General features: G+C 41.5%; 2 protein-coding genes across 8 annotated transcripts in view; both read left to right on the forward strand.

The window, feature by feature from the left end:
- Positions 1-11,839, forward strand: part of LOC112244969 (disheveled-associated activator of morphogenesis 1) — an 80,933-nt gene extending 69,094 nt beyond the window's left edge. For all 5 annotated transcript variants that reach the window (XM_024412875.2, XM_024412878.2, XM_024412877.2 and 2 more), the window contains 10 exons: positions 601-698; positions 1,925-2,009; positions 3,580-3,686; positions 5,816-5,904; positions 7,520-7,688; positions 7,841-7,948; positions 8,619-8,679; positions 8,845-8,976; positions 10,050-10,220; positions 10,533-11,839. In XM_024412875.2, coding sequence (XP_024268643.2) covers positions 601-698; positions 1,925-2,009; positions 3,580-3,686; positions 5,816-5,904; positions 7,520-7,688; positions 7,841-7,948; positions 8,619-8,679; positions 8,845-8,976; positions 10,050-10,220; positions 10,533-10,739 — 1,227 coding nt within the window. In that variant the 3' untranslated portion in view covers positions 10,740-11,839. The remainder of the gene's footprint in view (positions 1-600; positions 699-1,924; positions 2,010-3,579; positions 3,687-5,815; positions 5,905-7,519; positions 7,689-7,840; positions 7,949-8,618; positions 8,680-8,844; positions 8,977-10,049; positions 10,221-10,532) is intronic.
- Positions 11,840-20,719: 8,880 nt separating this feature from the next.
- Positions 20,720-25,498, forward strand: LOC112244940 (JNK1/MAPK8-associated membrane protein). 3 transcript variants are annotated; one of them, XM_024412829.2, is made up of 7 exons: positions 20,720-20,864; positions 21,093-21,172; positions 21,323-21,477; positions 21,678-21,884; positions 22,654-22,835; positions 24,193-24,269; positions 24,375-25,498. In XM_024412829.2, the coding sequence occupies exons 1-7, from the start codon at positions 20,861-20,863 to the stop codon at positions 24,591-24,593; spliced, it is 924 nt and encodes a 307-aa protein (XP_024268597.1). In that variant the 5' UTR covers positions 20,720-20,860; the 3' UTR covers positions 24,594-25,498. The 3 variants fall into 3 exon arrangements, with proteins under 3 accessions (XP_024268597.1, XP_024268598.1, XP_024268599.1); XM_024412830.2 differs by having other exon boundaries at positions 20,726-20,864; positions 21,096-21,172; XM_024412831.2 differs by having other exon boundaries at positions 20,730-20,818.
- Positions 25,499-27,016: the final 1,518 nt, after the last annotated feature.

The raw sequence follows: 27,016 nt of genomic DNA on the forward strand, positions 1-27,016 counted from the left end.
AAAACACTTGTTCCTATTGACGTTGATCAACAGCTAAACTGTATGCAGGTGTGAGTCAGCCACAGCCCTCCACCTAGCATAGCATGGGGCACTGTTATTCCTGGATCTTATTCATTACGCACAAATTTGAATACTGACTGAGACAAGCAAGGACTACTTGGGCTTGTACAATAGGAAACACACATTTTTTGTTTTACATTGCAAAATATTTTTCTACGTGTTCCCTAATGAATATAACCCTGGTGTATTAGGTGTGGCTCTTCCTCCCAGAGACAGTATCATTTAAGGTCATGTAGTCACAAGCATTTGCTGTGTTCAGCAAATACTGCATCCAAAAGTGCTTAAGTATGATGAGTGATTTACAATTAGGTGTTTATTAAACAGTAAAGCTGTCTAAATCTAGCTTGATGGTAGAGTATAATTTAAGGTTATGTACAGTAGTACAAAAAGAATGAGCTGTTCTGCGTGCTAGCCTCCATCCCAAAGTGCCTTAGTGTGATCAATTATACAATATTCTGTTTACATGAACGGAATGTGAAGTTCAGCTAATTACGGTTCATGTTCAAACTCTTCCTTCCCTCCCAAATATTCTCCTTCCAGAAAGAGTCCGAAGATGATACTGTGACCTCCAAGAAGGTCAAGGAGCTGTCAGTCATTGACGGTCGCAGAGCCCAGAACTGTAACATCCTCCTCTCTCGGTTAGTATTTGACCTTTCTACCCCATGACATCATTGCAGAAGTATGTCCTACTTATATTAGTGGAGATCACTTATTGTGATGGTGTCCATCTGATGGGTGCTTGAAATGTCTTTTTCCACACACATACATGTACGCATACAAACACACACACACTTCATTTGTTAACGTACACAGCCAAGTGTGTACATTCAATTCATATTTAATCTACCATTTGAGCAATTCTGTATTTACATCAACTTCGACTCAAGTTGAGAGATAATTTTTCATATTTGACAATGTGTTTAAACATCAAGTGCAGCCAAGAATAAAATATGTACTTTGGAATGGGATGATGTTGGCCAGGAACTATTTGCTGCTTCATTACTGTCATCCCTGGTCTCCATGGCAGCAACCACAAACAGAGGCCTGTGTCCTTTCTACTAAGTTAATTTCATGTAGCTATCCTTCAATTTAAACACTTGTAAAAGAAACCTGAAAGTTTAAGGGATTCAGCTATTTTGATTGCTTCCTGTATTTAAAGTCTCATTCAATATTTGTGGTTTATAAACAGCGGTTCATTCCTTTTTTCGAACTTGCAGACCTGAAAATGTTTTATTTCTGCAAAGTGGTGTCAATTATGCATTAACAAGCCTTTTCAGACTGAGCCAACACTTTGAATAAGGCTAATATGTACATTTATTTAATAAAATTGACATGACTGAATCTTAATTGCTCTGTCATTAGTGTGTGCCTAAATCAGGTATTTGGACTGTGAGAAGTCCTGTCAGAAAGCACCGTGGTCTGCTGTGGTAGGCTAGGGCTTCAGGCTCAGATGATGAGGGTGTTTGTTTGCCAATGGAGCTTTTCAAAGAGCAGAACCACCAGGCTTTCTGCCACCTGCTCTCTCTGGCTGGCTGGCTCTTTCTAATAGCTGTGACTTGAAATATTGACTCTGTCTCTGCAACTGCTGAATGTGTGCGGCACACAATATTAAGTTCTGGACTTTACTTTCTTTTTAACTGACAATTTGTGCTTTTCAAAATGGAATCTAACTGATAATTGTTTGAGGTGACACATGTAGAACAGTACATTACATAACAGGAATGCATTTCACATTACTTTTGAAACAACCCATACACACCCATAACAAGGCATTAACTGGTACAACTGGTGTCCTCTCTTGTTGACCATTTATAACTGGTGTACAGTAGTCCTCTTTGGTAATGCTGATGCTGTTGTGTTGCAGCCTGAAGCTGACCAATGAGGAGATCAAGAGGGCCATCCTGACTATGGACGAACAAGAGGATCTGCCCAAAGACATGCTGGAGCAGGTGGGACCTCCTCTCTCACTCATACAGCATGTAGCCCTCCTCTCTACTGTAGCGGCTTAATGGCTTTATACCATATAGCAGGTCCCAATTCCCATCCGATCCATCAAATCAAATGTATTTATAAAACCTTCTTACATCAGCTGATATCTCAAAGTGCTGTACAGAAACCCAGCCTAAAACCCCAAACAGCAAGCAATGCAGGTGTAGAAGCACAGTGGCTAGGAAAAACTCCCTAGAAAGGCCAGAACCGAGGAAGAAACCTAGAGGAACCAGGCTATGAGGGGTGGCCAGTCCTCTTCTGGCTGTGCCGGGTGAGGATCATAACAGAACATGGCCAAGATGTTAAAATGTTCATAGATGACCAGCAGGGTCAAGTAATAATAATCACAGTGGTTGTCGAGGGTGCAACAGGTCAGCACTTTAGGAGTAAATGTCAGTTGGCTTTTCATAGCCAATCATTCAGAGTATCTCTACCGCTCCTGCTGTCTCTAGAGAGTTGAAAACCGCAGGTCTGGGACAGGTAGCACATCCAGTGAACAGGTCAGGGTTCCATAGCCGCAGGCAGAACAGTTGAAACTGGAGCAGCAGCACAGCCAGGTGGACTAGGGACAGCAAGGAGTCATCAGGCCAGGTAGTCCTGAGGCATGGTCCTCGGGCTCAGGTCCTCTGAGAGAGAGAGAGAGAGAATTAAAGAGAGCATACTTAAATTCACACAGGACACTGGATAAGACAGGAGAAGTACTCCAGATATAACAGACTGACCCTAGCCCCCCGACACAAACTACTGCAGCATAAATACTGGAGGCTGAGACAGGAGGGGTCAGGAGACACTGTGGCCCTGTCCGACGATACCCCTCGACAGGGCCAAACGGGCAGGATAGAACCCCACCCACTTTGCCAAAGCACAGCCCCCACGCCACTAGAGGGATATCTGTGCCAACACAGACAGTAAGATCACGATCCATCCCCCTAATCCTTCGATGTTTGCAGATCTGAAGGGTCTGGATAGGTATAAGCAGCTTCCACCATTTTGCTTCCACCTTACAGGTGATGCTTTGATGACGACTAATTGATGACATGAAACCATAAAACTCTGCATTTTTGATACAGTTTGCCACGTTTTCTTTCTTCCTCATCCCCTGTTAAACTTTTCTCAAAACCACTGAGCCTTCATGTTTTTTGTCGCCCCATAATTATGATGGTTACTAGGTGAAATACTATAGTAATTTCAAATAGATGTGAGAGTACTTGAAGGATAATCCAGTTTTATAAGACTTTTTGTTGCTATTGCTTTAGGGACCTAAATAAGGGGACTGGGTTAGTGACGGATTGGAGTATTTGTAGGGGTGGGGCATGGCCCTGCCCGGATGGCGTAGGTTATTTAGCAAGGGTTTAAAGGATCTGAATGCTGTCTTTACTTAGTAAGGTGGAAACTTGCCTTACCTTACATTTTGCGCCAGAAAGCTCACCACACATTAGCTATCACAGTGAATCTATATGGGGATTAGCATGTGGATGTACAAGATCTCTCTTGGTAACAGTCTTCTCCCCCTGGTGTGTTCCTGTCCAGCTGCTAAAGTTTGTCCCAGAGAAGAGTGACGTGGATCTCCTGGAGGAGCACAAGCATGAGCTGGACCGCATGGCCAAAGCTGACCGCTTCCTCTACGAGATGAGCAGGTACGGACTTCGTTTCGGTATCATAATACAAAATTGGTACTATTACAATGTGTATCACTACATTCCCCATATTAGGCACTAGCCACAGGATGTTATTTTGTTGTTGGTATACTGGAAAATACTCAGGTGCTCTTGGATGACAAGGGAAGTTGACTTAAAAACTACTTAATTGTTAAAAAGTTGTCTTCATCAGGGACTGACTCCATTGTCGGTTTACTGTAACAACACGTTCTGTGTTTATAGTATCACCCTGAAGAAGGCACAGTGATGCCGAAATGTTGGTGTTTTACCCAATAAATTACTGGGAGTTTATACATATGGAGTGTGTGACTGTCTTTGTTTTATAGCTTACAGTTTATTTGCCGTTAGTCATCACCTCTACACTAAATCATTTTCTCTGGGTTTGCGCCAGTTCATGCTTTTTATAGTATTGTAATAAAATGTCAGGAATTTAGACCGATCATTGGGCGGATTCGATAATGCTGGTCTATGGCCCATGACTTGAATGGTGAGGGAGGAGTGCCCTTCTCAAATGGAACAGTAATCTGCACCTCTCGTTATGTTGTCAACAAGGCAGAATTTTGCATCGTCCAGAAACATACAACATCTCTTTTCCATACAGTATGCTAGAATTTTGTTAGGCTTTGAATGGGTCACCTAGCTCATGCCCGGAGGCAGCCCGGTTCCATAACAAATGTAATCAACTTTCACCCAGTGCAAAGAACACCTACCTCGGCGCCCAGGCCAGATTAATTGAATCCCCTCATTGTTTTACAACACCAGGAGCATATGTATGACACACAGTGACACATGCTAGCTGGATGTGAATGTCTTTTTAACATAAATCTCTTTGGCATATCTAACTGCTGAGGGACATCACTCTAGACATTAAAAAGGTGCCAGTGAAGGCCATTGGTCCAGTGAGGGTTTGGGGAGTGTAGAAGGATTGGGATCGTTCTTTAGTAAATCAAATTAACAGCACTGTATTTGGACCTGTTTAGGTCAAATAGATGCTCTCCATTTAATTCACTATGGACTATACTTACGAGATTCAGCCCCCAAACTGTTTAGTTTTTTTTGTGGTGGCAGGTAGCCTAGAGGTTAGAGCATTGGGACAGTAACCGAAAGGTCACTAGTTCGATTTCCTGAGCCAACAAGGTGAAAAATCTTTCTGTACCCTTGAGCAAGGCACTTTATTGCTCAAGGGACTTAATTGCTCAATGTTCACTCTCTGAGGGTGTCTCAGGGGGAGATGGGATATGCAAAAAACTTCCATTTCAAACCATGTGTAACAAGACAAATAAGTACCCACCAAATTATGATGATTATTAATATTATGTTTTAAGTATAATATGTGTGTGTAAATTGTTGATTTCTTTGGATTATTCTTTACCATGAGTCACTATCTACAAGCTAAGGGGGAGGCTGTGGTTGAGGGGGAGGCTGGTGTGTAGGTGGCGGCAGGCAGCTGAACTTTCCATGTACCTCGTATTGTTCATGAATTAATATGAAGCCCCCCTGGGGAGACCTTCTCGGCTCGCGCAGCAACAAAGAACAAAACCCCAGGGATAGGGCTCACTGTTTTAATAGCTCTCGCTTTAATGAGCATTCTGTGTTACAAATGAAGATTGGATTACTAGATTACAGGAAGGGAAACAATGTGCAGGTTCTAATGTACAAGTGTAGCACCAGCACCATTTTTTCCATGATGTATCGAGCCGTTTACTATGGGAATAGAGACTTCCTTCCAGGATCTGGCGACGTTTGTGTTTTGGCTTCCTGAAAACATTGTAGCCATGGAAACAGCGTTTGGGCAGGGAGAAGGAAAGGAGCTTCTTTATTAAATGTGCTCTGAGTTTTCCATGTTGGGTATTTAATCCAGTAAGATCATTTGTAAAAGATGTTGCAAAGATGGTTTTTTTTTGTCACAAAACCTCAGAATGAGGTCAAAATCATTTAACCCCGATTGTTGATCAAATGTATGAACAAACCCCCAAAAAACTGTCTTTCTATTCAAAAGTTCATGCCCTTCATTTAGGACGTCATACCATATTACACAAACCGTTTCAGTGGAGCGTTGTATCTATGTAAACTCCTAATGAACCTTTTCACTTCAAACTACAATACAGGATCAACCATTACCAGCAGAGGTTGCAGTCCCTCTACTTCAAAAAGAAGTTTGCTGAAAGAATCGTCGAAGTCAAACCTAAAGTTGAAGGTAGGATTTTCTTTACAATGTTCGATGCTCAAATGATCTACCTTTAAACCTTTTTAATAACTGGTTGGACTGTGGAATCAAATGTAAACATACTCTAATGAGAGATGCTGGCAATAATCAAAGCCTGCAGATATAATGCTATCTAAGGTGTTAAAGGTACACTATATATACAAAAGTATGTGGACAGACCTTCACATTAGTGGATTTGGCTATTTCAGCCACACATGTTGCTGACAGGTGTATAAAATCGAGCACACAGCCATGTGATCTCCATTGACAAACATTGGCAGTAGAATGGCCTTACTGAGGAGCTCAGTGACTTCCAATGTGGCACCGTCGTAGGATGCCACCTTTCCAACAAGTCAGTTCGCCAAATTTCTGTCCTGTTAGAAGTGCCCTGCTCAACTGTAAGTGTTGTTATTGTGAAGTGGAAACGTCTAGGAGCAACAAAGGCTCAGCCACGTAGTGGTAGACCACACAAGCTCATAGAATGGGACCCGCCGAGTGCTGAAGCGTGTAAAAATAGTCTGTCCTCGGATGCAAAACTGACAACCAGTTCCAAACTGCTTCTGGAAGCAATGTCAGCACAAGAACTGTTCGTTGGGAGCTTCATGAAATGGGTTTCCATTGCCGAGCAGCTGCACAGGAGCCTAATATCACCATGCGCAATGCCAAGCATCGCCTCGAGTGGTGTAAAGCTCGCCTCCATTGGACTCTGGAGCACTGGAAATGTGTTCTCTGGAGTGTTGAATCACGCTTCACCATCTGGCAGTCTGACGGACGAATATGGGTTTGGCAGATGCCAGGACAACTCTACCTGCCCAAATGCATAGTGCGAACTGTAAAGTAAGTTTGGTGGAGGAGGAATGGTCTGGGGCTGTTTTTCATGGATCGGGCTAAGCCCCTTAGTTCCAGTGAAGGGAAATCTTAACGCTACAGCATACAATAACATTGTAGGAGCATGACAATGCCCCATGTACAAAGCAAGGTCCATACAGAAATGGTTTGTCGAGATCAGTGTGGAAGAACTTGACTGGCCTGCACAGAGCCCTGACCTCAACCCCATCAAACACCTTTTGGGATGAATTAGAACGCTTACTGCGAGCCAGGCTTTATCGCCCAACATCAGTGTCCAACCTCACTAATGCTTTTGTGGCTGAATGGAAGCAAGTCCCCGCAACAATGTTCCAACATCTAGTGGAAAGCCTTCCCAGAAGAGGGGAGGGTGTTATAGCAGCAAAGGGGGGACCAACTCCATATTAATGACCATGATTTTGGAATGAGATGTTCGACGAGCAGGTGTCCACATACTTTTGGCCACGTAGTGTATGTATGAGCCTTTATAGGGACTAGGATGCCATTTGGGATTCAACCAATGTCTTTTGGGGCGGCAGGTAGCCTAGTGGTTAGAGCGTTGGGCCAGTAACCGAAAGGTTGCTAGATCAAATCTCCGAGCTGACAAGGTAAAATCAGTCGTTCTGCCCCTAAACAAGGCAGTTAACCCACTGTTCCCTGGTAGACCATCATTGTAAATAAGAATTTGTTCTTAACTGACTTACATTTTTATTTAACCTTTATTTAACTAGGCATCCTCGTAACTTCTTCCCCACCCCAGCTCTAACCAGGGCCTCTAAAGAGATGCTGCAGAGCCGCAACCTCAAGCAGCTTCTGGAAGTGGTCCTGGCCTTTGGTAACTACATGAACAAGGGCCAGAGGGGAAACGCCTATGGCTTCAAAGTGTCCTCACTCAACAAGATCGCTGACACCAAGTCCAGCATTGACAAGTAAGAAATGGTCTGGTTTATATATCATAAATATACTCTATTGATATGAAAAATGACTTGTACTGTACATAGGAGACCTGTCCAAATGACACAACTCTAAGTTTAAAAGAGAATGATGTTGTGTGTGATGTATATGATGTTTGTGTTTGTAGGAACATTACTCTGCTGCATTACCTGATCACCATCCTGGAGCAGAAGTATCCCAAAGTGGCTGTGTTCCAGGAGGAGCTTCAGAGTGTTCCAGAGGCAGCTAAAGTCAAGTAAGAACTGCTGCTAAGGATGACTGAATCAGAACCCCCCATCACACACACACACACGCACTACCGATACTGTTTGATAAACCTAAGTTGCTTTCATGTCTGTGTAGCAATTGTGTGTAATTAACCTTGTAACAACAGTGTAAAAGTTGAGTCTTCCTCTCTAAGCTAAATTTATGGTGCCTGACTTTAAGTGGAAAATGTGAAAGGTTAAGACCGTATTGCTGTGTGTGTTGCCTTACAAACCTTGTTTACATAGAGGGTCAAAGGTCATATTTATATAGTCTGGATTTGTCAGAGGCACAGGTTGTCCTTAATGCCCCTAATTCAAATGTGTGAAGTGTGAACCCTAGAACCTTTGGTAGGTCAAGGTGTTTCCTGTCTTACCAGAAGAAAACAATAGTATAGCAAACAGCATAATCCATAGATTTAAGGAAACCTAAAACGGTAAGAAAACATGTTGCAAATAAAGATAATCTAGTTAGTTTCTGTTAAAACCTAGTGAACCCTGAATCTGTTTCTTTCCTGAGTGAGAAGGGAGGAAGTTGGGTTTTATTGTCTCACATTTCATGTCTCTAAGTTATAGCTTGATTGGAGAACTGATGGTTTGTAATTGCTTCATGTGAATAAACTCCAGTCCCTCTCTTTCCCTTTCCTCTCCTCTTATCCACAGTATGACAGAGCTGGAGAAAGACATCAACAATCTACGCTCTGGTCTGAAGAGTGTGGAGCTGGTGAGTGGCCATATTATGTTGGTTTCCCTTAATGAAGCCACACATGATATCTCAGGCAGTGTAATTAGGCTTACACTCCTCTACCAAGGGCATGGTACTGTGCTCTTGTGTTGTGGGTTGTCTGATGGCAATCATGTAATTCTCCTGTAATGATGTTCCCTGTAGGAGCTGGATTTCCAGAGAGGTCTTCCTCAGGTTTCGGGGGATAAGTTTGTGTCTGTGGTGAGCCATTTCATCACTGTGGCCAGCTTCAGCTTTTCAGAGGTGGATGATTCTCTGACTGAGGCCAAGGAGCTGGTGAGAACGGGGGGCAGAGGGCTGGGGGCCATGCTGTCTGTCTGTCTGTATGTGAGGACAAAGCCCTTCAGACCACAGCAACTTGACAGGAACACTCATGGTTACACTCAATATGGGTGTTGGTTCACCCATCGCAGAACACTGACTTGAATGGGAATGTACATTCTAGTAGTTGTATTTCTATGGGGTTGGGGTCGTGTTGTCCATCTTTCCCCTCCTCTCCACAACTAGGAGCTCTAATAGAGCTATACAAAATCATTGATGGGCATCGCAAATCCTGTAACATTATCCTTGGCCACATAACCAAGTAGGTAGCACACAGTCTTATTACTGCAGCTTTGAAGTCACCTTTTAAAGATCGAAACAACTCATATATCTGGGACTGCCATGCCTCGTGTTTCACTGTATTTCAACGACATAGTAACTCAAGCACAGTATGGTTTACAGTCTACCTGTGTGGACATTGGAACCTCTGAATATAGGCAGTTAGTGTTTAACTAAGATGGGTCAAGGCTATCAGTTTCAAAGGCGTGGTTTCCCCCGATTTCCCCACCCCCCCTCAAATATATTTGATACATGTGCAGGGGATAGAGGGTTATTTATGTGTCAAATTACACTTTACAATGACAGGGAGGAAGACACTATCTCTGTTGGGATTAGACCCTGGGTCAAATACTATTCGAAATCTTTCAAATACTGAGTGTTTGCCCTTCCCTGTCTGGAGTGCCAGGTGAACATTTGCAACAGTTCTGTTGGTTCCAATGTGCCAGACAAGCTCAATCAAGCCAAGATAATGTATTAGTTAGGATTTAAAATAGTATTTAAACCCAGGAGTGATGGGGGTAGATTCTGATTTAAAGCTAGATTAATCAACCAGGCAACAAGGTCTCACACATTCATCCCTAGTGTATCACTGAAAGAATGTTCACCTACATTCACACTGAATCACCTGCGACACACAGACTGCATTTCATTACATCTTGATGAAGGATCACAGATACTCCTTTTTCTTTCCAGGAAAGAAAGTTTGACCATCTTGAAGTACTTGGTGTCTAACTTTGTTTTCTCTCCAGTTTCTGAAGGCAGTGCAGCATTTTGGAGAGGATGCAACCCGTATGCAGCCTGACGAGTTCTTTGGAATCTTCGACCAATTCCTGCAGGCGTTCGCTGACGCTAAGCAGGAGAATGAGAACATGCGCAGACGCAAGGAGGAAGAGGAACGACGGGCCCGCATGGAAGCACAGGTTAGATTGTTAAGATTGTCTATCTCCAACCACAACACTAGAGAGAGTCACCTATGGTCACCATTTCACCACCCATTCATTATGTAACAATTATTACAAATGGATATCAAACTAGTGTTTGTGAGATTACACAATACGCAAGCTACTCTTGACCTAGTCACACTCAAATGTAGGTCAAGAGTAGTGCTCATTTACTCTGTATTGTAAATGAGCACTACTCTTGTACTGCCGTACTGCTCATTTACTCAATACACCAAATACAATGCTACTGTAAGTGTGAGTCACTAAGTTCCTCCTGTTTTGTCCCCTCAGCTGAAGGAGCAGAGGGAGAAGGAGCGCAAGGCCAAGAAGGCAAAGGAGAACTGTGAGGAGGACGGTGAATTTGACGACCTCGTTTCAGCCCTGCGCTCCGGGGAGGTGTTCGATAAGGACTTGTCCAAGATGAAACGCAACCGCAAACGTGTCAACTCATCAGCTGAGACCAGCAGGGAGCGACCCGTCACCAAACTGAACCTCTGAAACAACTGATCCTGTCTTACTGGAGCTAAGCTATGCTGCCCTCTGGTGTCCTGGCATGAGCCTAATGCCCCCAGTTTTGGGAGTGGACAGAATTCACTTCTAAAACGGAACTGAGCAGGAAAGGTGGTGGACAGACCTCTACTTACTCTTCTGCTACTCAAGCAACAATAACCCAGAGCTTATGTCCATCTGGAAACAGACATATAAGATATTACTTCCTCAGAAAACCATGAACTATGGATAAGGAGTGACTCTCTAAGCTATTTGTGTTAATTGCCAAAACCTACACTTTTAAAATGCTGTGCTCTGAATGACAGTTTTTCTCCTGTTGTGGATGGGACACTTTTTTTAATAGCATAGGGCTTGTTGCCCTGGAGTAGGACACTCTTCTTGACCCTTCCTACCTGCAAAAATTAGCAGGAAGTGGAATGGAAAGCCAGGGGTCACACGCGCACACACCGGCTGCGACACATTTCCTCTTTTAAACGGGAGAAAGTGGAACTTCTTTCCTGCTATTGTGTTCAGTCAGTCAGACACCTCTAGAGATTACAGTAGAGGATGCCAACCCCATGCAGAGAAACAGTGTCTCTTGAAGCACAATCCATCATGTATGAATTACGTTTTTGAGATGAGCAAAAACGCATAACAAGAAACACATTTTAATACTGTTTTTATCACAATTTTGCAAAGACCTAATTTAGATATTTAAAACCAAATCAAAGATACAATATTACCATTTTATTAGAGCCTATAACTTTCATCTATAAAATACTCCATTAGAACTGAAATATACAGTATTGTAGAAGAGTAGGATCTCATTTTAGGCCTGCTGACTTGAAAGGACAGTGTCACTGTTTCTATATTATTTGAAGAGTTACCAAAAATAATTGCTCTTCCTCTGGTCATCCTAACACCCGGAGGATATCAGTCTGGAAACTATGCAGCCCAACATTTGTTTTTGTGTTCATTACTGCCATGTACCAGTCAAAAGTTTGGACACACCTACTCGTTCAAGGGCGTTTCTTTATGTGTACTATTTTCTACATTGTAGAATAATAGTGACAACGTCTAAACTATGAAATAACACATATAGAACCATGTAGTAAGCAAAAATATGTTAAACAAATCCAAATATATTATACAGTTTTGATTCTTCAAAGTAGCCACCCTTTGCCGTGAATGACAGCTTTGCACACTCTTGGCATTCTCTCAACCAGCTTCATGAGGAATGCTTTTCCAGCAGCCTTGAAGGAGTTCCCACATATGCTGAGCACTTGTTGGCTGCTTTTCCTTCACTCTGCGGTCCAACTCATCCCGAACCATCTCAACCCTGTTGAGGTCGGGTGATTGTGGTGTCCAGGTCATCTGATGCAGCACTCCATCACTCTCCTTGGTCAAATAGCCCTTACACGGGCCTGGAGGTGTGTTTTGATCATTGTCCTGTTGAAAAACAAATGATAGTCCCACTAAGACTAAACCAGATGAGATGGCGTATCGCTACAGAATGCTGTGGTAGCCATGCTGGTTAAGTGTGCCTTGAATCCTAAATAAATCACAGAAAGTGTCACCAGCAAAGCACCCCTGCACCATCACACCTCCTCCTCCATGCTTCACGGTGGGAACCACACATGTGGAGATCATCCGTTCACCTACTCTGTGTCTCACAACCAAAAATCTCAAATATGTACTCATCAGACCAAAGGACGGATTTCCACCGGTCTAATGTCCATTGCTCGTGTTTCTTGGCCCAAGCAAGTCTTTTCTTATTATTGGTGTCCTTTAGTAGTGGTTTCTTTGCAGAAATTCGACCATGAAGGCCTGATTCATGCAGTCTCTGAACAGTTGATGTTGAGATGTCTGTTACTTGAACTCTGAAGCATTTATTTGGGCTGCAATCTGAGGTGCAGTTAACTCTGACCGTATCTTCTGCAGCAGAGGTAACTCTGGGTCTTCCTTTCATGTGGCGGTCCTCATGACAGCCAGTTTCATCATAGCGCTTGATGGTTTTTGCAGCTGCATTTGAAGAAACATGCAAAGTTCATAATGTTCCGCATTGACTGACCTTTCTCTTTGCTTATTTGGGCTGTTCTTGCCATAATATGGACTTGGTCTTTTACCAAATAGGGCTATCTTCTGTATAACACCCCTACCTTGTCACAAAACAACTGATTGGCTCAAACGCATAAAGAAGGAAAGAAATTCCACAAATGTACTTTTAAGAAGGCAAACATGTTTCATTGAAATGTATTCCAGGTGACTACCTCATGAAGCTGGTTGAGAGAATGCCAAGATCGTCATTAAGGCAAAGGGTGGCTACTTTGAAGAATCTCAAATATAAAATATATATTTGATTTGTTTAACGTTTTTTTTTTGGTTACTACACGATTCCATATGTTATTTAATAGTTTTGATTATTCTACAATGTAGACAATAGTACAAATAAAGAAAAAAGCATGGAACGAGTAGCTGTGTCCAAACTTTTGACTGGTACTGTATGTGTATATTATGTACATACTGTATGCCCGTTCCAGTGTCACCTCACTTGACTCTCAAAAAATCTAGGCGGCAGTCTTCCTTCTCCCTACAGTTTTCAGCCATTAGCTTCGCCCATGAGTGGCTCATTTGAACTACAAACGTTAATCATTGCTTGCGATGTGGCTTTCGAAACATACGGCCCTTATCTTTCATCAGAAAGAATCCTTCAAATAAAAAATATACACTTACTGTAGCAGTTTTGCACAGATCCAGCTATGGGTGCCTTCATCTGACAAAACGACACTTCCCGAACTACGCTTACACAGGTGTTACGAGCACCGTCTTCTGTAATTAGCACAGGTGGTTGCCTCTTCCGTCTGTTTTCCGAAAAACAAGCGCTGTAACAGAGATATGGCCGTGTGGGAACCCTAACCCTATCAAGGTCTGTATCAATTGAACCTTTTTTTGCTCATCTATAACATAAGGTCCTTATGCTTCCAAAGCCGTACCGCAAGCGATGCGTTATTGTTCAGATTCAGCGTCGGGGCTCTTAACAAAACTCCCCTGTACAGAAGACGCCTTCATCCAATGTGTGTAATGTAATGGAATGGAACTGAGAGTCAAGACCATGGGCTATTCCTCACTATAACATGTACAGCAGAAAGATTTCAGTTATTTTGTCTGCCCCAATTAGTAAAACCTTTTCTCAAACCTTTGTTCACATTTCTACCAACACCCTCCTTACTTAACTGTGTGATAGCATGTCTGATGTATGTGGATTCTTTCAATACAGCTTTATTATTATTTAAACAACTTTCTATTTCGAAACTAAAGTAATAAACTTGAATGTTAATTATCTGTTGAATCTGTTTTTTTAATGTTTACAAGCCAAAACTACAACCAGTAATTCATCTCGGATTGTATTAAACTGTATTTCTGTTTTCCAGAAATAAAGACTGGTATTCATCTCAGAGTTATAGTAAGGAGCATCCTCTGGTGGCCAATGTGCAAAAGTATCTATTTTTTGGGTTCCATTTCCATGTTTTCAAGACATTCTTTGAGGGCACAAATTTGCTTGTTAATTGTATTACTTTGGGTACTATTCAATTCAGAAAGCATTGTGAGTAGGGACTGATAAAACCTCTGGCAACATAGACAGCAATAGTAATGACGTCTTTTTGTAGGCACTAACTCCGCCATGGCTCCTTGGCCAAAACCTATGGGGAAATGAATGAACGCCAAAAATAAAGGTCTGTGGTAAACACATGAGAGAATCTTCATCAGCTAACGTCACTTAGTACATTTTTAAGGATTTATGTAGTCAAAATCACATAAAGCACAAAAAGGCTTCATAATTCATAACGGTCATGTTAACTGACTGATATTATCTCATAGAACAAAATGTATAAGTTGTCTTAAACCTGTGTTAACCTCAGACCTTATTTTCTGTTGAGTGTGAAAACCCCAGCAGCATTGCACCTACTACCATACCCCGTTCAAAGGCATTTCAATCTTTTGTCATGCCCATTCACCCTCTGAATGGCACCCATACACAATCCGTGTCAAGGTAAAAAAAATTTTTTTTAACCTGTTCCCCCTTCATCTCCACTGACTGAAGTGGATTTAACAAGTGACATCAATATAGGATCATAGCTTTCAATTGAATTCACCTGGTCAGTCTATGTCATGGAAAGAGCAGGTGCTCTAAATGTTTGAAAAGTCAAAATATTATTTATCAACTGATCACCAATAAAACAAAATTCAACTCACAGCTTGTTTTGTACACTCTTAGGGAAAAAAGGTGCTAGAAACATATAGGGTTCTTCATTTTGTTCCCATAGGGTAACACTTTTCGGTGCTACACTATGTAGGGTACTTCATAGAATCCCCTGTAAATGGTTATCTCTCTATGAAGGGTTTTGCAGATAATTATTTTCTATTTGAAGTGTTCTTCCTAGAACCATCTATGAATGGTTCAAGCAGCCTTATTAGCCTTTAAAAAATATATTTTTGTATGACAATTTTGCATATATCATAAAATCTGGTGTTCGGAAACTCCAGGTTTACAGGCCACATCAGGCCTGCAAGTCACATAATGCTGGTTTGCAAAGTGATATGTAATTCCTATTGGAATCCAGCCAGAGTGAGGATGTTCAACAATTGGTACTTTTAATCACCCGCTACCTGCATTCAGAATGTCTGCCATAGTATGGAAGATTGAATGATGGGACTACCTAAAGCTACTAAACTGGAACAAACATCTCGGTAACAGTAATGGGGACAAAATAAAGTCCAACTACTTACAGATTGGATTAGTTTAGAAAAATGTATGTTTGATCTTTGTGTAGCATAAGATTATACAACCAGTCAATGTAGAGTTGAAGTCGGAAGTTTACCTACACTTAGGTTGGAGTCATTAACTCGTTTTTCAACCACTCCACAAATTGTTAACAAACTATAGTTTTGGCAAGTCGTTTAGGACATCTACTTTGTGCATGACACAAGTAATTTTTCCAACAATTGTTTACAGACAGATTATTTCACTTAGAATTCACTGTATCACAATTCCAATGGGTCAGAAGTTTACATACACTAAGTTGACTCTGCCTTAAACAGCTTGGATAATTCCAGAAAATGATGTCATGGCTTTAGAAGCTTCTGATAGGCTAATTGACATCATTTGAGTCAATTGGGGGTGTACCTGGGGATGTATTTCAAGGCCTACCTTTAAACTCAGTGCATCTTTCCTTGACATTATGGGAAAATCAAAAGAAATCAGCCAAGACCTCAGAATTTGTTTTGTAGACCTCCATAAGTCTGGTTCATCCTTGGGAGCAATATTCAAATGCCTGAAGGTACCACGTTCATCTGTACAAACAATAGTACGCAAGTATAAACACCATGGGACCACACAGCCGTCATACCTCTCAGGAAGGAGACGTGTTCTGTCTCCTAGAGATGAACGTACTTTGGTGCGAAAAGTGCAAATCAATCCCAGAACAACAGCAAAGGACCTTGTGAAGTTGCTGGAGAAAATGGGTACAAAAGTATCTATATCCACAGTAAAACGCGTCCTATATCGTCGTAACCTGAAGGCCGCTCAGCAAGGAAGAAGCCACTGCTCCAAAACCGCCATAAAAAAGCCAAACTACAGTTTGCAACTGCACATGGGGACAAAGATTGTACTTTTTGGAGAAATGTCCTCTGGTCTGATGAAACAAAAATATAACTGTTTGGCCAGAATGACCATTGTTATGTTTGAAGTAAAAAGGGGGAGGCTTGCAAGCCAAAGAACACCATCCCAACCGTGAAGCACGGGGGTGGCAGCATCATGTTGTGGGGGTGCTTTCCTGCAGGAGGGACTGGTGCAATTCACAAAATAGATGGCATCATGAGGAAAGAAAATGATGTGGATATATTGAAGCAACATCTCAAGACATCAGTCAGGAAGTTAAAAGCTTGGTCGCAAATGGGTCTTCCAAATGGACAATGACCCTAAGCATACTTCCAAAGTTGTGGCAAAATGGCTTAAGGACAACAAAGTCAAGGTATTGGAGTGGCCATCACAAAGCCCTGACCTCAATCCTAGAGAATGTGTGGGCAGAACTGAAAAAGCGTGTGCGAGCAAGGAGGCCTACAAACCTGACTCAGTTACACCACCTCTGTCAGGAGGAATGGGCCAAAATTCACCCAACGTATTATTGGAAGCTTGTGGAAGGCTACCCATAACGTTTGACCAAAGTTAAACAATTTAAAGGCAATGCTACCAAATACTTATTAAGTGTATGTCAACTTCTGACCCATTGGGAATGTGATGAAAGAAATAAAAGCTGATATAAATCATTCTCTGTTATTATTCTGACATTTCACATTCTTAAAATAAAGTGGTGATCGTAACTGACCTAAAACAGGGAATTGTTACTAGGGTTGAATGTCAGGAATTGTGAAAAACTGAGTTGAAATGTATTTGGCTAAGGTGTATGTAAACTTCCGACTTCAACTGTACATGCAAAAACAAACATTTCTGAAAATCAACCTGCAATAGAGGACGGTTGTGGTTTTTTACTTTACACAAAGTAAAGATGACACACTCAACTCTAGTTATTAACACCAACACTGGGGTTATTTTACACCACTGAGTGTTAAGTTAATTTAACTCCTGAATCAACACTAGAAATGTTACACTGAAAACCAAGCTAGATAAAACTGTCCAATTTGCTGTGTTGAAGAACCCGTTGGCGACGCAAAAGCCGTGTCCAAATATCCACACACCATATTTGCTGAAGAGCATCATGAACAAGAACGGTAAAAAAAAAAAGAACGACCTTCAAGAAATCAGACAGTGAAAGGGACATGATGAAAGCATTGGTAACCGTTCTCAGCTGCCATGTTTGATTATGACAATCGCCACCGCACAATTCCCTAAACTAGAGAGGAGGAAGATGGCCAGGAGCACAAAGGCTTGAGCTGCCACCGTGATGCCCTGGAGGACCGAGTTCCCTTCTTCTCTCTGTACTGGTGTGTGTTATTGGTACTCCTCGTCTCCACCCGTAAGGTTTTCGAGAGTGGCCTTTGTGAAAACACTGTGTAACCTCGGGACTATGGTGACTATTTCTAGCGTTAAACTCGTCCAAGAGCTGTTGTCCGGAGCAGTAAAGTTTGGGGTGTCCCATTCCCAGTAGACAAGTGCTCCTGTTTGCAGTTCTTGCCTGATTGTAATCCTGTAGCCTATCTCACATTCCCAGCCTTGCTTGTGTACAATCTGTATCTTTACCCGGGCGGCAGGTAGACTAGTGGTTAGAGTGTTGGGCCAGTTCCCGAAAGGGGATCCCGGAGCTGGCAAGGTAAAAATCTGTTGTTCTGCCCCTGAACGAGGCAATTAACCCACTGTTCCCCGGTAGGCTGTCATTGTAAATAATTCCCCGGTAGGCTGTCATTGTAAATAATACTTTTTTCTTATCTGACTTGTCTAGTTAAATAGGTTTAAAAAAAATTTAACCTCTATGTGCCATTTATACCCTGACTACACCGCTAGCGTTGAAAAATAAATGTAGGAATCTATGTTATTCAATTATTGCACCCACACCACTCGCGCGTGTTTGGCACCGTTATAGCGCAATTAATGTAATGTTTAGGGTTGTGTTGTGTAGTGGCTTTTTTTATGCACCACCAAGATTTACACGCTAAAATTGGCACTGTAACCATCCATGTAGTTTTAAGAAAAATAAGAGGTTCTTGTCCAGTTCTGGCATTTAGGTCAACACAGACTAGTACATATCCCTTGGCCTATAAATTGTTGATCTTCCCCTGTAGGATGGAGAAACTGTCATTGTTAAAGTATGGGGACTCTATTAATGGAGGCAATATAGGTGGCACACAAGGAAATGTTTCTCTGTTGAGATAATTTCCTGATTAATTTCTAGCCAGATGTAAAATGTCCCTGTTTTGACTAATTTAATAGATTGGTTTAGGTATGCTCTATACTAAATTAACATACCCTCTGAGTCTCCTCCCTGTTTCACACCTGGTAGTTTGGTGGGTGGGACTACCAACTCTCTGTAACCTAGAGGGCAACCAGTGTCCATCTCCTCTATAACATATTTATTGTAGGATGACAATGTCTTTATTTCCGATTTCTTTCATGAAGTCTGTATTCCTAATCTTTAGGCCAAAGGCAGATGGATGACCTTATATATTCCAGGATGAGATAATAAAAGTTTTGTCTTCCATAGCGTCTAGTGTTGTTTTCGTGTGGTTTAGGTTCGGACCATTACAGTAGGTGTGAGCAGAGCATGTTGAGCATCTGATACATACCTCTTAGGTCTCAGGATGGGGCTTGGGCGGGTGTATTAGTGGTGGTTGGGCCTGTTGCTCTGCTCATGGCCTGGGCATATGTGCGGCTGTCATGTTGAGGTCCTTCCTGCAGGGACCTGCTGGGGCTGCGGTTGAGGGTGATGTCCTTCAGGTCCTGGCAAAAGTTGGGACTGCTGCCTTGTGGAGATGGACCTGGTCATAAAGGCTGTTCAATTCTCGAGTGGAGTGGTGGCCAGATAGAAGTTAGGTTTTGAGGCACAGTCCCAGGACATGCTTGCATCCACCCGTTGTATGTTGGCAGGGTGAAAGTACTTCTGTGGTAGCAGGGTGGAGATGACCACTCGTGTGTTAGGGAAAGTGGAAGAAGCTTTTTCAATCACTCCCTTGAGTGCTGTCCACCCTTTCCTGCTGGCCCCTTACGTCGTTTGTGCACGTATGAATCATGATGCGGCTGGGAGACTCTAGTCTGTCCTCTGACAACAGATCCAAGGTAGCTTAGTAGGCTTATTAACTTAGCTTTATATACCAAAATTACCTAAAGGTTATTATATCTTACTTTTTGGCTTCAGAGGTAGGTTCAGACTGAACATTACTCACTCAGTTTTTGGTTGGATGGTATTTCCAGGTTTCTGCTGTGTTTCTTCTGCAGGTTTTGGTTTGCCAGTGTTTTCTTGATAGTCCTTAGTAGTAAGAATCATTCTGGGTAATTTTGTCCAAAATCAAGTTTTTAGGTTTAGAATTTGGATTTGGAGTGAAGGTTTTGTAGTAGTAGTAGTAGTAGTAGTAGTATCCTGTATAAGTCCTTGTGAAAAAATCCAAGTTTATCTATGTTTATCCAACTCTGATTCAATTTTTTTGCAGAAGAATTCAGGAGCTCATGACCTCTCTCTATCTACCCTACTCATGACACATAGGCTACTTGGAACATGTTTATCTTATCTTTTATATTATATGAACATATTGTGTGTCTGTAAAATAATTAAAATAAATACATTTTAATCATCATGTGTTTTAACATTTGATCAGCATTTGTCCACTTTGCTCGATTTGGGATCTCTAGCAGAAGCCTTCGGTACTGGGTGTAGTAGTGAGATTCTGCTGGGTCTACTTGGGAGTGAAATAGTAGACCAGGTAGCCCAAAGGGCTTTAAAACAAGATATAATTAATATTAGAGGTGATGCGATATTAGAGACCATTATGATAGAAACGGTGCGACAGAGCCCAAGGACCTGCATTTATATGCCTTCCAAAGAAAGGTTGGTGAACCAAGATTCAAGGGTCAGACAAGGAAGGAAGAGAGTCTGCTCAACTGCGTCTAGGACATTGTACATTGAACAATTCATTATATCTGGTTGGCAAGCATGCAAATGGTTTGTGTATGGAGTGGTTGATGAAACAGTGAAGCATGTGTTGTTGTATTGTTGTAAATACTGGTAGGCCTATGTGGAAGAGGATTGATGTGCAGGATTATTGAGGTTGGATGGGGATGAGGGGGTTGGAAGGGATTTGAGGAATGTGGGAGGGTTTGTTAGAAGGGCTCTTTTTTATTTTCTTAGTAGTACAGGATTAAGATAGGAGGGTTTAGTTTCTCTTAATGTTTGTTTCTTTATGAATTTAGTCTGTAAACTGTGATTGACTACACACTCCAGTACAGTAGGTGGCGGCATGTACTTCTAACGTTTGTTTGCGGACTACCATAATATTATAATAGATGAAGAAGCAACTTCAGGCTGATCGCTTGATTTAGCAGAAATTAAATCGTTGGATACGTCATAAACATATTCCACTAAGTAATGTATTAACGCTTAATCGTATGGAGGTTGACTAATAACATGGGTATGTGGCTACATTGTCTGCACAATGATGGCTTTAACGTCCTGTTGCCTAAGCCAGACAAGCCACTATAGCTAGCTAACGTTAGGTAGTTAGCTGTTCTAGCTAGCTAACTATTAGCTAGCGTTACTTGTTAGTTGTTAGCTAGCTATTATGCTAAAGTACATATAGACGTCTGCAGTATTGTCAATAACTGTCTTGTTGTATTACTTACTCCTGGCTTCATTACAGCAGTAGCTATGAGTTCAACTTGTCCGGGACTGTATTGCGGCAAGACGTTAATAAATGGCTCCTTTGATGGAGAATGTGGGGTGAGTAGCTCCAGCTGAATGTTAACAAACGTCATCGATCTAGCAAGGCTGTTGAAATGGCATTCTACTGTAGCTACTGTAACACTAGCTATGTTTCCGTAACCTAGTAGTAGGCTATGCCCACACACTAAAATGTAGTTGAATGATCAGGTATGTCCCAGAGGAGAGAGGACTAGCATGCAGAAGATCTGTGAGAAGTGTACAGAATCCCCAGAACTTTATGACTGGCTGTACCTGGGCTTCATGGCAATGCTGCCACTGGTTCTACACTGGTTCTTCATTGAGTGGTATTCTGGAAAGAAAAGGTAATGCCTCACATTCAGGCCAAATTACTGCAGACATAACCAATGATGTATTTGGTCACCATAACCCATGGCCAATAGGCTGCATATTGTGACATTTACTGCGGCGGTGCTTTTTGAAAGGAGGATTTTAACATTGTCCTGTAGTAGCCTACTTGGTAACTCGCTTTAATGTTTCTGATATTATGTATATTTTTCTGCAGCTCCAGTGCCCTCTTCCAACACATAACTGCCCTGTTTGAGTGCAGCGCTGCGGCTGTGCTGACTCTACTGGTCAACGACCCAGTGGGTCTGCTGTCTATCAGGTCCTGCAGAGTCCAGATGCTGTCAGACTGGTACACCATGCTGTACAACCCCAGCCCAGACTATGTCACAACTCTACACTGCACACAGGAAGCAGTCTTTCCCCTGTGAGTAGCCTATGCCTATGTTGTCCACGTCATGAATTGGACCTATACACTTTGCACTTGTAGGGCTGCTTTCACAGCCAGTCCTGGACCAAAAGCATGTTGAAATAGCTTTTTAGTCCAGTATTAAGTTCAATCTCTGTCTCAACTGTCTCCTAATGAACTGATATGAATTGGCAATGAGTTGAACATGTAAGAGATAATCAGCAAGGGGCTATGCCTTCTATTGAAAATAATGAACGACGTGGAAGGTGTATTCCACAACGTGCTAGCAGAGTGGAACTAACCTTCAACGGAGTTGCATTATTTTCCAGAGAAAGCATAGAACTCTAAGTTGATTGTCCTTTTTATACCATGGCTATAATTGAACACATTTGCCGCTAGAAATGTGTTCATTTGCAGGTAGAAATGTGTTCAACATCCACCGAAGTAGCTAGCAAGTTTACTCGATAGCTACAGTAGTTGCCGTAGTTTAGCTAACCAAACCATCAGTCCTAGCTTGCTATTATGAAAGTCGATTTCAACATGTCAATACATTTTTCAATGTGACTTTCTCTTTCAAAAGCTATAGCCATTAAATTCTACCGTGATGATATACCGTGCGTTATAGGGAAATAATGCACGCTCTAGAATGCTCTTCAAGCCATTCAGAAACGAGTATTCAACAATGGCATGGTATAAATGAAATTGGTTGGCATGTTCAGAGCATTGTGCACAGTGTGATGTGAGCTGTTTTGTTAATTGAATAACATGGCTTATCATGTGTTCGCAGGTACACTATGGTTTTGATCTACTACGCCTTCTGTCTGGTTTTCATGATGCTCCTGCGTCCACTCCTGGTCAAAAAGATTGCCTGTGGTCTGGGGAAATCTGACCGCTTCAAGAGCATCTACGCTGCTCTCTACTTCTTCCCTATCCTGACAGTCCTGCAAGCTGTGGGAGGCGGCCTCCTCTGTGAGTATGCTTTCAGATGAGGGTCCAGTCAGGTTCGGTCTAGTCAGGTTAAGTCCAGTTTGCATTTATATAGTATTGCTTGTTACATAATTGATTTATGTGAAATGCATTCTTTTGAAGAGCGGCTGCCTTTAAAAAGCAACAAATCCCTTTTAAAATGTCATCAGTCAGTCAGAAATGGTGTAAATAGGATAATTTTGGTCATAAAGTCAGTCTCGTCTATAACAGAGTTTGGAACATCCGTGTGTCACAACTGGTAAATTGAGGTTGGGTTTTGATTTGATGTCATTTCCCCACTGACATGGGGAGAAAAACTGCAGTGGTTGCACTCTATCCAATAGCCTAGACAGTGAGAAGGACATGCCCAGAAGCTCTGAATTTGTTTATATAAGACAACACGTTGCACTTTTTTTTTTTTACACACCTCCAAGACAGAAATCTTAAATGTCTAATTAGCAACAGAAAAACACACTTGCCAATCGGCATGTTCAGTCGCTCTTGAAGGCCAGAGGTCTTGTGGCCTTGGAAGCCCAGGATTCTTATGTTCTGTTTGAAGGACTGAGGAAGTTCTCTTCAGGACGACTATAAATATTTGTGGAGTACGGTGGAGTATGCATGGAAACTAGTGACACGTTAGAGTAGCTGACCCAGGCATACATGTAGCTGAACCAGGCATACATGGATGCCAGAGTCGACCTGGGTTCAAATCCAGCGAATTGGCGGATTTGAACCCAGGGGTTTTGGCGGCGGCAGGTAGCCTAGTGGGGCAGCAGGTAGCCTAGTGGTTAGAGCGTCGGGCCAGTAACCGAAAGGTTGCTGGATCGAATCCCTGACCTGACAAGGTAAAAATCTGTCGTTTTGCCCCTAAACAAGGCAGTTAACCCACAGTTCCCTGGTAGGCCGTCATTGTAAATAAGAATTTGTTCTTAACTGACTTGCCTAGTTAAAGGTTCAATATTTTTCTTTAAATGATTGCCATTTGACTCACCAGCCTATCTTTCCAGTCTTTCTAATACTTTACTAGCCCTTCAAAAATTAAGAAACTAAAAATGTTAAGAAATGCAAAACTAGTCCTTTTATAATTAAACAAAAATAAGTCCAATATTTTGCATGGGTGGAGCACCAAAGAGGTTGTTTCTGAATTCTTCTGCCTTGCAACAAGCTAGTGGTAGGAAAATACACGGACAAAACATGGAGAAAAAACTAATACGGGAATGCCTCCAGAGGGGAAACATAATTTTTGCTCAGAGCAAATCAAATGTGAGTGTTAACAGCCAGCGCTCCCATTCAAAAGCAAAATCCAAAACTGAAGTTCTCCAGACTTCCAATGACTTTGTTTATTTTCTGTTTATTTCAGATTATGCTTTTCCATACATTATTTTGGTGTTGTCCCTGGTTACTCTGGCAGTGTACATGTCAGCCTCAGAAATACAGGTAAGAAACTCCTTATTTTATATTTACTTAACATTTGTGATCAATCAGTCAACATCATTGTATTAGAACATATCCAATTTCCTATTTGTTTACTCCTATCCATAGTCTTTCAAGAATCTCATTGCCAAGAAAAAGAGGTTGGTGGTGCTCTTCAGTCATTGGCTCCTTCATGCGTATGGCATCATCTCCATCTCCCGATTGGATAAACTAGAGCAGGACCTGCCTCTATTGGCCCTGGTACCTGGACCTGCCCTCTTCTACCTTCTCACTGCCAGGTTCACTGAACCTAGCCGGATTCTGTCAGAAGGCGGCAACGGCCACTAGAAGTATTATAGAGGGATGTGGGGATTAATATCCACCTATCAATTCAGAAGGTGTTGTGCAATAGACATATGGACAATAGTCTTTACTGACTCCTCTGAGTATGGTAGTATGATGACTGCTGCATGCAGGGTTGATGGTGTGAGTTCATCTCACAGGGAGACGGAAGATTTTATTATATTTATGCAACTAAGGTGGGAAAACAATCACCCTATGCACATACAGTATGTCTATAATCTATAAAGCTCCATATATGTGTTGTAAATTATTGAATGTTATTGTGTTGATGCTTGTGTACACTTCAATGTTGTTGTCTAAGGCCTAAGATGTACTGTTCCTCATTGAGGCTGTTATACATGTTGTGTATAAACATATTCACTCTTTAATATTTTATGCTCAACATCCTTGATTGCTTTTTATCGCCGATATCCTTGGTTGTTGTTTTGAAATCGATTGAGGTCTCTGGATTGTCCAATAGTTTAAGTTAAGTTTTCTTGAGTTAAATCTAATGTGCCAATAACTCTGAACACGTGCATACGCCCAGAGGCACATACAATGGTTCACTATATCCTAATATTAATTGTTACAAGTGGATGCATTTAAATTATTTTGCTTGTAAGTTTTTTAAATGGAAATTATAATTGCCTTTTCCCCATAAATTCTGTTGTGGAAATACACTGTTGAATAGTAAGCAAGTGAAATCGTGAATTTGTTTCATGCCTGCTCATAGAATGCCTGTAAATGTATAACAATGAAAGTGTTGATTAGATCTATATAATTTTATTGCACTGTAATTTTAAAACATACAAAACAAGGACTTGACTAGCTAGATTTGACTATTGTGAAAACTGTCAGAAGTGTTGTTCAAATGAGATTTTCTGAAATAAAAATTACAAGTGTGTACCATCTGATATGACTTTCATTTGTGTTTAGTTTTTCTAACAACAGTTGTGTTGATGTAATTCTTTCTCACTTTAGTTGCTCTCTACTTTTAAGTGTAATGTTTGATTTAGTTCTGGCCAACAGGAAACTCATGCCCTTCAGTTCTTCCTGTAGTATATTGTTGAGGTCCCCCAGTTGGAACTTCCTGATGTGGATCTTGGTCATGCGTCTGTGGATAACCTCCAAAAACTTGTGGTCTCTCTGAAGATTCCTGAAGTGTTGAATTAGTCATTAGATGATTTTGTCAATAATAGCCAATACCACGACGGCCCTCGAACTTCACTGGACTTTATGGAAACCGTATATCCTGAGGCTGCATTTATTGTAGCTGGGGATTTTAACAAAGCAAATTTGAGGAAAGGCTCCCAAAATTCTATCAACATAGTGATTGTTGTACTTGCTCTGCTAAAACTCTCGACCATTGTTATACTACCTTCCGGAATGCAAAAAGGCCCCCCATTCGGCAAATTGAACCACGATTCCATCTTGCTCCTCCCCTCCTATAGGCAGAAACTCAAACCGGAAGCACCGTGGTAAGGGCCATTCAAAGCTGGTTTGACCAATCGCAATCCACGCTTCAAGATTGTTTTGATCACGCGGACTGGGATATGTTCAGAGTAGCTTCAGCAAATAATTTGACACATACCAATACGGTGAATGAGTTTATCAGAAAGTACATAGGAGATGTTGTACAGTGCCTTGCAAAAGTATTCATTCACCTTTACGTTTTTCCTATTTTGTTGCATTACAACCTGTAATTTAAATGGATTTTTATTTGATTTCATGTAATGGACACACAAAATAGTCCAAATTGGTGAAGTGAAAAAAATTGCTTTTTTCTCAAATTTAAAAAAAGAAATAAAATGGAAAAGTGGTGCGTGCATATGTATTCACCCCCTTTGCTATGAAGCCCCTAAATAAGATCTGGTGCAACCAATTTACCTTCAGAAGTCACATAATTAGTTAAATAAAGTCCACCTGTGTGCAATCTAAGTGTCACATGATCTCAGTATATACAGTTCAAGTTGAAAGTTTACATACACTTAGGTTGGAGTCATTAAAACTAGTTTTTCAACCACTCCACAAATTTCTTGTTAACAAACTATAGTTTTGGCAAGTCGGTTAGGACATTTACTTTGTGCATGACACAAGTCCTTTCTCCAACAATTGTTTACAGACAGATTATTTCACTTATAACTCACTGTTGACTGTGACGTTAAAAAGCTTGGAAAATTCCGGGAAATTATGTCATGCCTTTAGAAGCTTTTGATAGGCTAAGTGACTTAATTTGAGTCAGTTGGAGGTGTACCTGTGGATGTATTTCAAGGCCTACCTTCAAACTCCTTCAAACCTACCTTCAAACTCTTTGCTTCTTTGCTTGATATCATGTGAAAATCAGAAGAAATCAGCCAAGACCTCAGAAAAAAATGTGTACACCTCTACAAGTCTGGTTCATCCTTGGGAGCAAATTCCAAATGCCTGAA

This window comes from Oncorhynchus tshawytscha, linkage group LG11 (genome assembly GCF_018296145.1).
Source record: "Oncorhynchus tshawytscha isolate Ot180627B linkage group LG11, Otsh_v2.0, whole genome shotgun sequence".
Lineage (NCBI taxonomy): Eukaryota > Metazoa > Chordata > Actinopteri > Salmoniformes > Salmonidae > Oncorhynchus > Oncorhynchus tshawytscha.

Bases quoted from the DNA above. Each gene is read 5' to 3' on its own strand.
- LOC112244940 (XM_024412829.2), top strand. The intron at 21,173-21,322 runs GTGAGTAGCTCC...TTGAATGATCAG, and splicing joins CCTTTGATGGAGAATGTGGG to GTATGTCCCAGAGGAGAGAG. The intron at 24,270-24,374 runs GTAAGAAACTCC...TCCTATCCATAG, and splicing joins TGTCAGCCTCAGAAATACAG to TCTTTCAAGAATCTCATTGC.